The 14,341-nt window shown below is 44.1% G+C and overlaps 1 protein-coding gene across 3 annotated transcripts in view; it reads right to left on the reverse strand.

Moving 5' to 3' along the window:
• VOPP1 (VOPP1 WW domain binding protein) overlaps nucleotides 1–9,583 on the reverse strand; it is a 59,022-nt gene extending 49,439 nt beyond the window's left edge. Inside the window, exon 1 of one of the 3 annotated variants that reach the window (XM_065753067.1) lies at nucleotides 9,268–9,583. In XM_065753067.1, the coding sequence (XP_065609139.1) occupies nucleotides 9,268–9,318 (51 nt within the window). In that variant the 5' untranslated portion in view covers nucleotides 9,319–9,583. The remainder of the gene's footprint in view (nucleotides 1–9,267) is intronic. The other 2 variants (XM_065753066.1, XM_065753068.1) reach the window with 2 other exon arrangements.
• Between the last annotated feature and the right edge of the window lie 4,758 nt (nucleotides 9,584–14,341).

The raw sequence follows: 14,341 nt of genomic DNA on the forward strand, positions 1-14,341 counted from the left end.
CCTTGTTTCCTCTCCCTGCCAGCCTCTCGCCTCCTCCTGAGCTATCCTTGGCTTATCCCCGCACAGCTATCTCAGGGCTGAGAGAATTTAAGAACATCACGTAGTTCCTCCCCAGGAATTTTTTTTTTTTCCTGAAGATCTCAGTTACGTTATGTGAGCTCTCCTCAGCCTTGGCCACATCTGATTTTGGTGAGTCACATCCCACTCTGCCAGGACAATGGACAGGGACAAATCTGGCAGTGAGAGGCAGACAGCAGCTGGGCTGGAGCATGCACTGGTTCCTCCGCTCTCAGAGCAGCCTGGGAGGCTTCTTGCTGCTGACAGCACCATGAGCACAGTCCAGTGCACTCAATATCTCATATGGGGTATGTGAGACACCTGGGAAGCAAGAAAGAGTAAAAAGGGCCCCAATTCACTGAGAAACAACACGTGTTCCCTGTACCATCAGCTGCTCTGCCCATATACTGTGTGTCATCTTAACTGTGCATCTGACAGCTAGCAGCACCGTATGGGTTTACCTTAAGAGCTAAAAGCAACTTGCTGTTCAAACAGTTTTGAAACTTCACTGTACCTCAAGAGCAGGAGGCACAGTCATATCGTGCTAAGGGGAGAAAAGTTGCAGAGGTGCCTTGATGGAGCAGTATGCATGTTGCTAAGCCTGGAGCACCGTCCAGCACCCAGCTTAGTGCATTTCATTGCTGCAGCCAGCCAGTATCAAGGAGATACACACATTCTGAAGCTCACTAGAGAAGGGATTACTGAATTAGTGGGTTACATAATCTTTTATATAATCACTATGAGGCACTTCACTTATGCAACACAAGTCAGCCAAAATAACCCCTTTCCCAAATGACAGTGGCACCAGCAGCACATCAGGCTTATGGCTGCCAAGGGCGAATGAGGGGCAAAGGCAACAGCCAACTCGAGGCAACCAGACTTTCTGGAGACAGCGCTGTTCAGACACATGCCTTCAGCCTAGGGAAGACAGAAGCATCCAGAAAGCAGAGGGAGCAGGGACCATCTGCATCTCAACATCTTGAGGTGCCAGTGTCAGCAGGATTTTACAAGGTGTGGAGCAGCCTTCAAGCAGCTGGACCAGCATTCAGATCAAGTGGGACCCACTGACTTTTAATGGGCTTTAGATTGGGCCTAGGATTAGGGATTCAATAAAAACAGGAGGTCAAGATTACTGCAGAATTAAAATAAACTTAATCCAAATGCCCTTGGATTTATACCACAGCTATGCCCACAGCTTCTGTGTGCAGCAAAAAACCAGGCAAAGCCGCAACAGGGACTGGCTCTTGCTTATTCCTGAAGAGCTCCCAATGTGAATTAGTGCAGGCACTCAGGAAAACCTCACCTCTACAAAGCTCTGGGGTACACTCCAGTGAATCCATCAATCTGTTTTCAAGATCTCAGTCGATGCATTCTAGTTAACAGAGGATGTCCACATAGTCCATTGTCATGTACAGGATATAAGACCTAATCTTACAATTTTTGCACAGTGTTTTAAACCATCATGAAGTACTGTCCTGAGTAAAGGAGAAGGACAGTGTAAGTTATGGATGCTGAAAGTGTGGGATATTTCTTAACATGCAAGATTTGAGATTCTCAGATTGCACTGCAAGTCCCAGGATATCTACCATTGCCATAATTGGTGCTGGGCATTAAAGTGAAGTTCCATTATAGCTGTGGATTGCTGCAATTGAGGAAAAAAGAATAGAACTGCAAAGCCCCTAGACAATAAGGTGCCTACACCACTAAAATCAGAGTACTATTTCTCTAAATACCAAAAGAAAAGAAAACAGAATGCAGAAAGGGATAATGCCTTTGATCACAGCTTACCTCCTTCGAATGACACTCAGATCTAAATATCCCTATGGCACTTTCTCAGGCTCCACAGCTAGCAGCATTTGGCCATTATTTGGCTCCTCACTGCTACTTCACCTTGCTGGTTTCCCTAGTGGAAATGCAGATCATTCCCAGCAACACAAAGCAAAGCCCCAAGTCTCAGCACAGCAGGAAGCACCTCCAGTTCCTGCAGGGACACAGGCACCAGATTGGACTTGGAGAGAGCCATTATTCCAGCCATGCCAACAAATGAAGCAGCTTATTCTCATCTTACACTACCTTAACAAGGGATGACCCAGTTTTGAAGAGGTTTAACCCAATCCTATATGCTGTTATTTCTTCTGCACTACAGATGAGAGAAATGAGTTGCCTTACTCAATTAGCAGATCAGAGGTCACACACACTGGACGATGCTGATATACATTTGTGTCTGACATGACAGCACTGCTGAGAGTACAGCATAGGTAGGCCAGCACCACCACATCTCAAACCACTGAAAATCCCTGTTCTTGCAAGGAATATTTATTTGGGATCAAGACAGCGCTTAGGACAGGAACAGCTCATGCCAGCCTGAAAAAAAAAAAGCTAAACATGTGAAAGTAGATGTAAGGCTTTGCACATTTCACTCTCCCTGGAAGCAGGATTCTCAGAGCAGAAAGTATTCTTTGCTGTTCTGAACTGAAATTTTGACAAGCTTAATGACAATGAACAGATGCGGGAAGAATTTTTAAAGCCTCCCTGTACTGGTTTGAACTTCAGGCTCCAAATGTAGCGGGGAAGTGCAGCTCTGAGCTGGGAACTCAAATTGTAAGAGAGCCAACAGTGAATTTCTGGATCTCACTTACACCTATTGAGATAATTATCTGCAGCGATGAGCAATACATCTTTCCCCCAAGGAGTGCAAATGAAAGAAAACACTTGCTTGATTCATCCTTACCCGGTTCCTCTATCAACAGATAAAAGCATTCTTTGAGCTATCCATTGCAGCAAGAGGAGCCTGTGGCAACTTTCCACATGCACAGAAATATCACAGGGAAGGCCAGCAGGAATTTGCAGGCCGCATTAATATTTTTTCTATCCACTAATAAATTTAATAACATTTTCAAAAGCAAAACAGTGAGTTACACCTGGACAATTCCTCTGTGGAGATGATTATGCTGCTTGCTTTATTTGCTGTCATTCTCTAATAGTAGTCACTGTGCAGTACAAGCACTAAATGGATTGTACTAAAACATCTGTGGCATAAACTAAACATTTCTGCTTAGGTAAGGAGGCTCTCCTATCACGAAAGGAGAAACAGACGCAGGTCAGCATACACAGGAGAAATTTTTTGGCCTACCTACACTCATCAGATAAGTAAAATGACAACTATGACAGCAAAACACAAGTTACTTCTATTATTTTTTGCTAGTAAACATTTCCTGACAAAGCTCCTGTATCATGGGTACCCTGAGAGCTCTCAGCTGTATGGTAGCAAAAGTCTATCACTCCATCTACACTGCTGGCAACCCCAAGCTCAGAAGAGCAGGCCTGCAAAAGCAGCAGCCATGACTGGGTCACGCTGCAGTGGAATCCTATGAAGAAAGTGAGCACACGCTTCTTGAATTTCTCCATGTGGAAAAAATGGCACCCACTGATATTCATGGATCGCTCCTGGATGTTTATGGAGAGAAAACAGTGGATGTGAGCACAACAAGGTGGCAGGCAGCCCATTTCAGTGGTAGATGATCATAGAATCACAGATAACAGTGGGACAACTCAGCTGGTGCAGTTTTTTATGAGCACAGCATGCAGGCTCTTATTTATTGCTGGTGAAAATGCATAGCTAATGGTGGGGACTACCATTAGGTCAAAAAAAAACAAAACAGTGTTTTGTAGTTGTGTTTTATTGAGGTTTTTGTATCTGCTGTAGTTTACATGGAAATAAATACAAGGCATTACTTCTGGAGCAACCTACATATTTCACTTACATCCTGATGTAAGTGAAATACAGCCTTTGGTAGGGCAGTGTTGAAACACATGAAAGACCATGACCTTTGGTCTGCTCTCAGAGACCCCTGCTGCCCTTCCACAGAGTAATTTCATTCCAGGGTTCTCTGGTTCTTCCTTCTCCGAACAGTGATGCAAACAGATAGGAATACACTTCAGTAGAGAGACACAAAGGTGTGATAAATGTGCTTGCTTTAACCTAGTGTGCTTGAACACAAGACTTGTGCAGATACAGCCTGTAAGCTTGGTGTGCATTACAGTAATCTCTAACTCCACTAGTGCAAGATCTGAGAAGGAAGGAGTCACCCTAAGAACAACTGCCACCTAAGATGGAGGAGTAACACCAACAGGCCAGCTGGTCTCAAGATGTACAGTTGTGCTGATGGACCCTCTTGGTAAACACTCTCCAGCCACAACCCCTCACCTGCTCCACAGAAAAGTCAGGAAGATCATCAGCTCTAGACTGAGAGTTTCTGCTCCAAAAGACACTTGGCAAAATAATGTGGGAAAATGACAGAAAACAGCTTCTGGAAAAATTTGTCTCAACTAATAGCATCTTTCAATGGAAAATAAAAACCAGACTCTGCTAGTTCTCCCTTTTAGCTGTGCATGGAGAAGATCTGCACTGCTGCTTTCTGCATTTCTGCTCCTTTCAGATCATTACGAATGCAAGTAACTGGCAAAAGGTTATATCTAGCATAAAGAAATAAGTATACTACCAAAATGGGCAGCCCTGCTCCCAGCCATGTATTCCCTTTCCCTTCCTGCAGCAAGTTTGGTGACGCTGCTGCTGCACCAAACTCTCCAGATGCAGAGGAAAATCATTCCTTCACTTTTTTTCATCAGCTTCTTCTTGGTGTCTGTTTCCCACTGTTGATGTGGGGCCAGTCCAGTTCCTCTGCAGCCCTATGATTACGATACCTGAAGGAACAGGCAGCTAGCATTGGGGTTAGAAGCACTCAGCATTAGACCACAATCAGAAAAAACACTTTTTCCTCATTTCTATTCTTCTTATCAGAATCTGCCAGACTGACAGCTGAGTCACAGGGAAAGAGGAAAAGATTTCTCATCAAGTTATTTAAAACGTGGGTTTAGTTAACACTCATTTCATACAAAGCTGAAGACACACTTGAGAAAGAAATACATTTTTAACTACTGAGTGCAAACTTTTACACTTAACATGCAAGAAAGCTGTCAAGACACATCATTCTCATAAAAAATAAAAACATTGGTATTTCTTTTGTAGCACTTTACAAATGTCAGGAAAGTGACAATATCTACTGTTTGAGACCTTATCTTGCCCTAGCTTCAACAGGGCCCTTTTAACATCCCCAAATTCTGGGTTATGTCCCCAAGCCTTTTGATAAAGCTAGTATTTGTTCAAGCAAAGAAAAAAAGATCATTTTAGAAATGTTTTGCCTCTTCCTGCTTGGAATAAAGTTTTTATTTACCGCAATAAACTCTAAAGGGATTACAACAACAAAGACTTCAGCAAAACACAAAAACTGCGGAAAGAGGTACACTTAAGGATTCAAAACAGTGACATGTTTTCAAAACTGAGGCTGGCAATTGCATAGAGGTTTTCTGTACATTTTATTTAAATGGATTTTACTTTAAAACTCAACAGATTAGAAGTGTACCTTGTCTTAGCAAGAAATCAGATTTTTTTTTAATGCAGTAGTATAAGCTCATTATTCTGTTCCTCTTCATAGACTCAGCCTACACAATTGAGCAGGGCAAACTTGTACATGGGCAATTTTTTTCCAGTTTTTCCTAAGCCTTTTCCTACTGAAGTAAACCAAAATAATTTCACGTTAAACCAAAGCAAGAGTTCCTTGGGGCCTTCCCCACCCCCACCCCCCACTGATGTTAGCTAAATCCCAAAAGAGCAGCTTAAGTCTAAAAGCATACTTTGATCATATTGAATGCATCCTTACAGACACCTGCACTAGCTGAGTGGGAGTACTGAGATCAGAAGGGTCAGAGGGTTCTCCTTTTATAGAAAGAGCATGACAGAAGGTACTGAATATTCTTGACACTTGTTAAAAAAAAAAAAGTCAAGTTTTATAGATGCTTATTCTGACTGGGGAGTGGGAGGTGGGATGGGGGGGGGGGAGGTGGAAAACACCAAAGAACGTACTGCACAATTATTCATGTCTTCCCCTGTAGAATGCAAACAGCACTCAACCACCTTTCCCTTCCTGCAGTGAACATGAGTCCTCATCAGCAGGACCAAAGTGAGAAAATCATGCAAGCTCAGTCCTCCTGCCTGGCAATCACAGCCCAGCTCACTGCTAACAAGAGACAGGGAAGGCTTGCCAGCTCCAGCTGGATCAGGGAATGACAAATCCTATATAAATTCTTTCCTGCCTCCACTCGGAAAGCAATAGCTCCTTTCCAACGGACAGTGAGACTGTCAGAAAAATCAAAAGTTTCCTAAGCTGATAAACTCCTCTGCAACTAAAACTAATAAGAAGCAGAAAGTAGGTGGACACATTTTCCTTTGTAGAAATTCTGGTACAGCCTTTTGACATTACAGGCAAAGGATGGGATTTTTTCTTCCCACCACTCATTGACACAAAGCCCACAACAGTTAAAACTTCAGCACTCCATCAACAGAACAATGTCAGGGAGCTTTCATGGAGAGGAACATCACACAGATAACCCTGGTGTGCACACACATTCCTGTAATGTGTACGTAAAGGAAATGCCAACAGTCAACTGATAAAATAATCTCAGAACCTGGAAGTGCTGTTGTGAAAGGATGCTCACAACTTCCTGAGTTCTAGCTATGCCTGCTACCATCAGAAGTCAGTAGGTTTTACTCTTTTTCTTTAAGATTTGCATTCTTAGCCATTTACTGTGCTTGCTCCCACACTGGTGGGCAGAGATTTTAGCTTAACTTTATGTGCTAGAATCTGCCCCGTTGTACTAGATTTATAAAAATAATAAAAAGCTTCACACAGCAGTTACCCAGTTGGGAAGAAACTAGCCAACTTTGCTTTTATTTGAATAAATCTTGCATTGTCTGTCTTGACTGTCAGAAGTGTTACAACAATTCAAACATTTTGCTGTTCACATGACACATCCATTCTTTTTTCCAGCCATCCAATTATCAGGACTTATAACAGCATATGCATTGTAATCCTAGTAAGGAGAAACTGAGTGTGCCAAAATCCCACTGCCAGTATTTCCAGAAGCGGTCATCTAAATGTTGCACGGCCATATTTCCAGCAGACATCTCATACCAACTACAACAGATTCTGCAGGTATATCTTAAAGTAGAGCACTAAAAAGCTTGACTTAAAATAAAAACTGATTTAATACAAAAACATCCACACTTTTACCAGTTCCTAGGCTGCTTTGGACACACCATACAGGCCAACCAGAAGCTTAGGAACCCAAAGTTATGTGACAGCTTTGTGAAGCAAGGTTACACAGCAAGCCACCAGCAGAACTGTCCTTCACATGACTACCTCCCTCTCCTTACTTATCACTGTGCTATGGGCAGTGTCCCGATGAAGGCTGTGACTTGAGCAGTTCAATTCTGCACTTCTGTCCGTGAGTTCAGTATCAGTCACCAACTCGCAGCCCAGCACACCTGCAGCTGCAGGAAAGAAAAAGGCACCATCCAGAGGAGCAAACTCGCAGGAGATGCTGTGGTGCATACATGCAGGCTGATAACATGCTCATTGAATTTCCTATCCCAAAGGCAATGCCACCTATTAAAGCCAAATGAGAACAGGCCTTAGGATGTCTGAAGAAATAAAAGCAGAAAATTTTGTTACACAGCCCAGATTGCCAAACTGACTAACTTTAAGGCACTCCTCAAAGCATTCCAAAGAACAGAGAGCCCTGGACTCATACAGAACTGAGATAAACGCAGTCCCACCAGGGCAACCACGAGTTCCAGTGAGCAGGACTGCCAGCTGAACACATATCCCGGTGAATACTGAATGCACGACATGTCTATCAGAACTCCAGGCTCCTGCTGCAAACGGGTGTTCCAGGCAACTCCAGCTAATAACATACTGCTATCTCCACGTAGCTGAAACAGTTTGAAAAAGATAGATGCATGAATATTTAACAGAATTCATTTTCTCCGGCAAGAACCAAAATTATCTATCAAGTTGTCCATCTTAAAAGTTCCTCAATTCAGCTCACATGTTCAGTAAGTCAGCAGCGACTAAGATGTAAGCAAAGCTTATGGCAACTACAGCTTCTTTCTCCCAACAGCAAGGTCTTCTCATCTTCCCAGCATCAACACCTGGGTAAGAAATTTAAGGGTGTTCTTTCATTGATGGGTTGGGAAGAAAAAAATGCTGTAAAAGACAAAGTAGAAAATTCTTGTCAAAACTCTGAATTAATCCCTCTTTACCACCAATACAGCATCCAAGTGGCTCTGTAATTATATTCCAAGCTTTTCTCAATAAAGGATCAGGAGCCAGGAATTCCTTATGTGTACATCCTGCTCTAATAACAATTGTCTCCGTGCAATTACCCACTGGATGATGCAAGCTCCTGAACCCATCTTTCCCATTTTTTCTCCTTACATTCACAGCAAACAAGACACAACTCCCCCAGAGCAGTGCAGCACAGCTACTTAATGACTGAGTTCAGCCTGGAAGTCATAGGGAAGCACTTCACTTATCTGAGCCCGCACGTGTCTTCATTAGTGAGCATACACCAAACTGAAGGAGAGTTCACGCTCTTCACTGGTAATAAGGAGAACTCCCAGTTCAACAAACACATGGACAGAAAGAGTATCTACACCTTACAACAAGCATTTTGAGTCCTTTAATTAATGAGAACTTCAACTACCAGTAAACTACTGCAAGATGATCTGAATGGCCACGTGTACATCATTTGCACAACAGTCAAAGCCTCTTGGAAAATACTCAGTTAAAAGCATACTCCTCAGCTCATGCTGTGTTAAATATTAACTAAGACCATGTGGAAGCTGCAAACGGATTTAAAAAAAAAAATGACAATGCAATTTCAGTTAATAGGCAGCACGCAAGAGAGCTCAGAACACAGCAGAAGCCCCAAACGCCAGACACTCTTGTAAACAGCCAGATGTTTCTTTCTGTGAAACGGAATTTTCCATTTATTTCCATGAAACGGTGACTTTGAGCCTAGCGCGATGGTTACGGATGACACAACGGGCAGCGTTATCAGAAATCCTTCGTCTGTGTCAGGGAATAAACACGCATTAAAACGCGGTTTTCACGAATGATATCCGTCAATGGAAGCAGCAGCGGTGCAGCTCCGGCCTGCCCAGCACCGGACACTTGGCGGCACAGGGAGCACCTCGGCTCCCCACAAACCGTCTCCCCCGCTCTGTCCGCAGCCTCGCGCCCCGGGCGGGCGCACGATCCGTCCCTCTCGCCCGCCCCACCACGCCCGTGCGGGGTCTCGGAGCCTCACCTCCCACAGCAGTGACAGCAGCAGCGCGGCCCCGGGCTGCAGCCGCCTCATGTCGCCTCGTCCTCGCTGCCCCCGCCGCCCCCGCCGCCTCACACGCGTACGGGCGCCGTCAGCAGCGCCATGCCCGGCGCCCGGAGAGGTCTCGGGCGGCACAGCCGGCGGCTCGGCAACGCGAACGCGCGCGGAGGGACGAACGAGCCGGGCGGGCTGCCGGTCAGCCCAGGGGAAGCCCCTCGGCAGAACGGGCGGGAGAGTGACCCGCCTCTCCACTCAGCGCTGCGGCGACGCGACGGGTGCCCGGCCAGCGGTACAAAGAGCCCCGGCGCCGCCGCGGCGGATGAGGGCGGGGAGAGGCGGTGCCCGGCCCGGCGCCGCCCCGCTGTCCGGCGGCGGGTGGGTCGCGCGTTGACGGGCTTGGGGTCCGCGAAGCAGTTCAACCCGACCCACTTGTCAGAGGAGGGCAGCTCCCGCGGAGGTGGAGGAGCTGTCCTGAGTGTTAGCGAGCACGGGTGGGGGCTGCGGTCGCTGTCGAAGGTGTGACGGGTGCGGCTGGGACCGGCCGGGCCGGGGAAGGGCAGCTCCTGGAATTCGTGTCGTGGGAGGACGGGAGGGCACAGCAGCACAGGGACGCCCTGAGGAAGAGGAGGAGGAGGAAGAGGGCTGCGCCGCCTTGCGGGTAGGGAACGGGAGCTTCGTCTTGTCAAGGTGCTTGGATGCTCCTTTCCCAAGCCCGTTCCTACCTTTACGACAGCTAGTCCTGGCGCTGCTTCAGGGTTGAACAGCTGTTCTTCACATTCGAGTCCGGAGTTTGCCTGGTGTCTTACTGTTGCAAAGGAGCTAGCTTAGCCCTTAGGAGGATATGAAAGGGTACGATAGGGGACCTGCTGTTGCCATCTGAATAATGGACCTTTACCAACAGCGTTTCTGAAGGAGTTATATGAAAGGACCGTGGTCCTTTTGTGGGCTAGCTATTCAAAGATGTTTAGCTTGTCTTTGCAAGGCACAGCTCCTTCATTCAGCACTTCTTTGTCACAGGCTTAATGGAAGGAATTTGCCACCTCCTGATGCCAGGTGGCTCAGCAAAATATTGTCAGGCGAGTATTTTTTTCTGTTTGGTCAACTTTCGGGCAATTTGCAGAGGCTTCCAGCTGGCACACTTTAATCATACATAGGTCACTCTGAAAGTAATTCCTCCTATTTATTTGCATGGAAGCTACAACAGATACAGAGTACAATGCCATTATTTGACAGAGCAAATTCTCATCTCTAAAACATCGTTTTCCAACAGTCGCCACCATTAGCTGTGGATTTTCAGCAGTGATGGAAAAAAGCCTGCATGTTGTGCTCACAAAAACCTGCATGGCCACATGGAATCTGGCTTATCTTCCATGTTGCTGTTGCTAATACTGAAATGCACCACCCACCACCTTGCTGTGCTCAAACCCACTGTTAGGTCTCCATTAATTTTCGCTAAGTGTTGATGAATGTCAGTGAGTGTCATTTTTCCCACATGAAGGAATTCAATTCCACACATTTGCTTCATACAAGTAGGGAGGTGATCATCCCCCTGTACTCAGCTCTGGTGCAGCCGCACCTCAAGTACTGTGTTCAGTTTTGGGCCCCTCACTACAAGAAAGACATTGAGGCCCTGGAGCGTGTTCAGAGAAGGGCAACAAAACTGGTGAGGGGTCTGGAGCACAAGTCTTATGAGGAGCGGCTGAGGGAGCTGGGATTGTTTAGTCTGGAGAAGAGGAGGCTCAGAGGAGACCTTATTGCACTCTACCACTTCCTGAAGGGAGGTTGTGGTGAGGAGGGGGTGGGCCTCTTCTCCCTGATAAATAATGACAGGACGAGAGGGAATGGCCACAAGTTGCGCCAGGGAAGATTTAGATTAGATTTGAGGAAACATTTTTTCTCTGAAAGAGTGGTCAGGAACTGGAATGGCCTGCCTAGGGAGGTGGTTGAGGCACCATCCCTAGCGCTGTTCAAGAAGCGTTTAGATGAGGTGCTAAGAGATTTGATTTAGTAGTTTAGTGGGTAGGGATGGTGATAGGAGGATGGTTGGACTAGATGATCTTGTAGGTCCTTTCCAACCTAATGAACCTATGAACCTATACTGCACTTCCATGTCAGACACCTTATAGTCAGTCTTCTTCTCTGCTGCCATCTGTCGCATGGCAACAAAATTCAAGAGTATTGGTGGAAAGGTTCAACCTCTACTGCCATGCCATCAACATCTGCCTCTGATGCCATGGGCCGCCATAATAAAATAGTGCACATAATTTTTCAAGTAGCCATCATATATCCTCTATAAACTCTATATAACAAGTGTCCATAGACAAAGGGCCTCCCATGCACTGCATGACATTGTGCACTCAAAGGCAGCCTGTGCACTTTTTACCTAAATGACCACTGGTTCTTATGTTTCCACTGAGACCTTTGTTTACCACTATTTGATGCCATCCAGTCCAAAGCTGTGAGGTGTATTTTTCAAATGAATACACACATCTCAAACTAAATTTGCTAGAAGATGTCTAAGGAGATGTGACAGCCATCACTTTGCCCAACAGCAAAGTCTTGATGAGATAACTTCTGAGTGATACACACAAATCTCTATAAGGTCTTCTGAATTGGAAAGTCCCACTTTATTTAACCTGGGCTATAGAGAGAGGCACATTGTGTATCTAAGTCATCTCACATTGTCATGACAAACAAATACAAAGTTGGGAATCACTTCAAAAACGTTGCAGTGCATGGACGTTTGAAAAGGACATACAAATCACTTGTGTTGAGGTCTTTACCCCAACATACAGCTTTAACACTGAACTCCCTTCACATTCCTGTTTTCTGTGTTGCATGACCTATGTAGCAGTCTTCTGGGGTCACACATGATGATACCTCATGAAGAAACCAGCCTGATCCATCTAGAAGCACCAAATGAATCTGAACATCTGTGCTGACTGCCCTGTGCTGCTACTGCTGGCACAAATTCTTGTAGGATCCTGGAAACATGAAAGCATGAAGTAAAGGTAGGAGAGGAATTTGGAATCTTCTCAACACAGATGCTGAGGTCCTTAGAGGCCAGCTCTGCCTGGACTTGCAGCTGATGGCCACAAGCATGTCTAGGCAAGAGTTAGCTATCAGATACACATCAGTCAATTATGAATATGTATAACTCTCCCGTGTTAATCCTGAGACCCAAGAAAGCATTGATTTTTTATTTGTTTGGGTTTTTTTTCCAGGAGAAGGAAGGTTTCAGCTGGGGCAATAAATGAATAAAAAGTACTGTGTTTTGTTTTGTTTTGTTTTTCCAATTAGAAGATAAGTTAGAGTGAGATAGAGGTAAGAAGATGGAGGAAGAGAAAGCCACACAGTCTGGAAATGTGTCTCCCTGTGGATATGTTATCCAGCCTAAATAAGGGTATGGATATCCTAACTATGGAATTCTTTCTAGGCCAAGAGATAAACTGAAAAAAGAAAAGCATCCCTGACCCAGGCATAAATGGTTTCAGATTTCATTTTGGTCATATCTCTGCTCCCTTAAGTGATGTCTTCTTTCATTTCTGCCCAAGTTCGAGAAACTATCTTCATCCCTGGGGAAAGCCCATTAGCTTTAATGGAGTTAGAGTACAAATGAACTTAGCACAGCATATGGCATTTTCTCAGTGAAATTGCAAGTTGCAGCAGGGACCCCTAGAGCTTGTCTAGGCTCTAATGAACACTTTCCATCCTCCACGTACAGCTTGTCAGCAAAGCAGGCAGGGTGCACACTGTGTTGATTTGACAGAGCAGGAAAATGAGATAAGCTTTTTGCTGGAGGCACGGACTCTGGGTGAAAATAAAGCCCCTCGTTCCCCAGTTTGATTTCAGTCTTTCTTCTGGTACAGTGTTCAAACAGAAATATCTCTAAGTGCCCAGAAGCTATGCATGGAAACAAATGTTAAAAATAATAATAATCTAGTTCCATGAGCAGCAGCAGTAATGAAGCTTTGTTTTAACTCCTCTCCTTTGTAGATTCTTATGCATCCTTAAACATATTGCCATCCTTTGTTCAGTGGAGGTACCAATATTAACAAATTTTTTTTACTCAGCCATCTCTATTTACTGAAACTTAACAGAATATGCCATCTTTGAGACTACTGCTTCTCTACCATTTTTTTTCCAAATTGATTAACAGGTATTACAATTACTAGGATGAATTTACAATACATATGTATGAGGGTATTTTCTAGGTCTTATTTGTTCTGAAACCAGACAGGTGAATATTTTTGCAGTATACAGTGTTTATGAACTGCTTTTTATTGTCTTGTTCGTGTTGGGACAGTTGTTCCTAATACTATTGAGAAGCATGTGATCCCACAAGGGCTGTATGTGAAGCAGGTAACCACCGTATATAAACAAATACAATATTCTCATTTACTTATTTGCATAAATTGTAAACAACTACACGTTTGAATTTATTACCATTACTTCTATTGCTTCCATCTCATGTGCTATTAGAATTTGTCAAATTCTTGTTTGCTCTCCAAACTGTGATTTAAATGTAGAGCAATCTCAAATATACATTGAGATTCTCCTTTGTAATTATTTAAATTGAATTAGCCTTTGTCAATACCACTTTTCAGTAAAAGGAAGCACTTTTAAATTGCACAAAATATGCAAAAATATTGCCTTCCTAAATTTTCACTTTTGAGAAACCACATTAGCATTATTCATTTGAAAACAGAAAGAAAAATATTGTATTCACAAATACAATAACCCACCAATGCAAAAATGTCATGTTTTTGCAGCTTTTGTATCTCATTCAAAGTGCCTTATTTTTTTTTATGCTATGCATCTTACAAAATGTGAGCCATTTTCTGAAAAAAATGTGTGCCTTTTATATTCTTACTGTGGGCAGAGGGAGAAGTTTATATAAAGATGTAGTCTCTTAGTAGAATAATAGTTAAATTTAAATTAGTATCCAACTTCCTAGAATAAAGACTTTTTTTCTGTCATTACTTTCCCTATTAACTACCTATCAAAAATGACTTCAAATAGAACTCTAAAGGAAGTCTGACTGAAAGACTTGTTT

Source organism: Cyrtonyx montezumae, unplaced genomic scaffold (genome assembly GCF_038088225.1).
Source record: "Cyrtonyx montezumae isolate F1298 unplaced genomic scaffold, pur_monq_1.0 scaffold_8, whole genome shotgun sequence".
NCBI classification, from domain to species: Eukaryota; Metazoa; Chordata; class Aves; order Galliformes; family Odontophoridae; genus Cyrtonyx; species Cyrtonyx montezumae.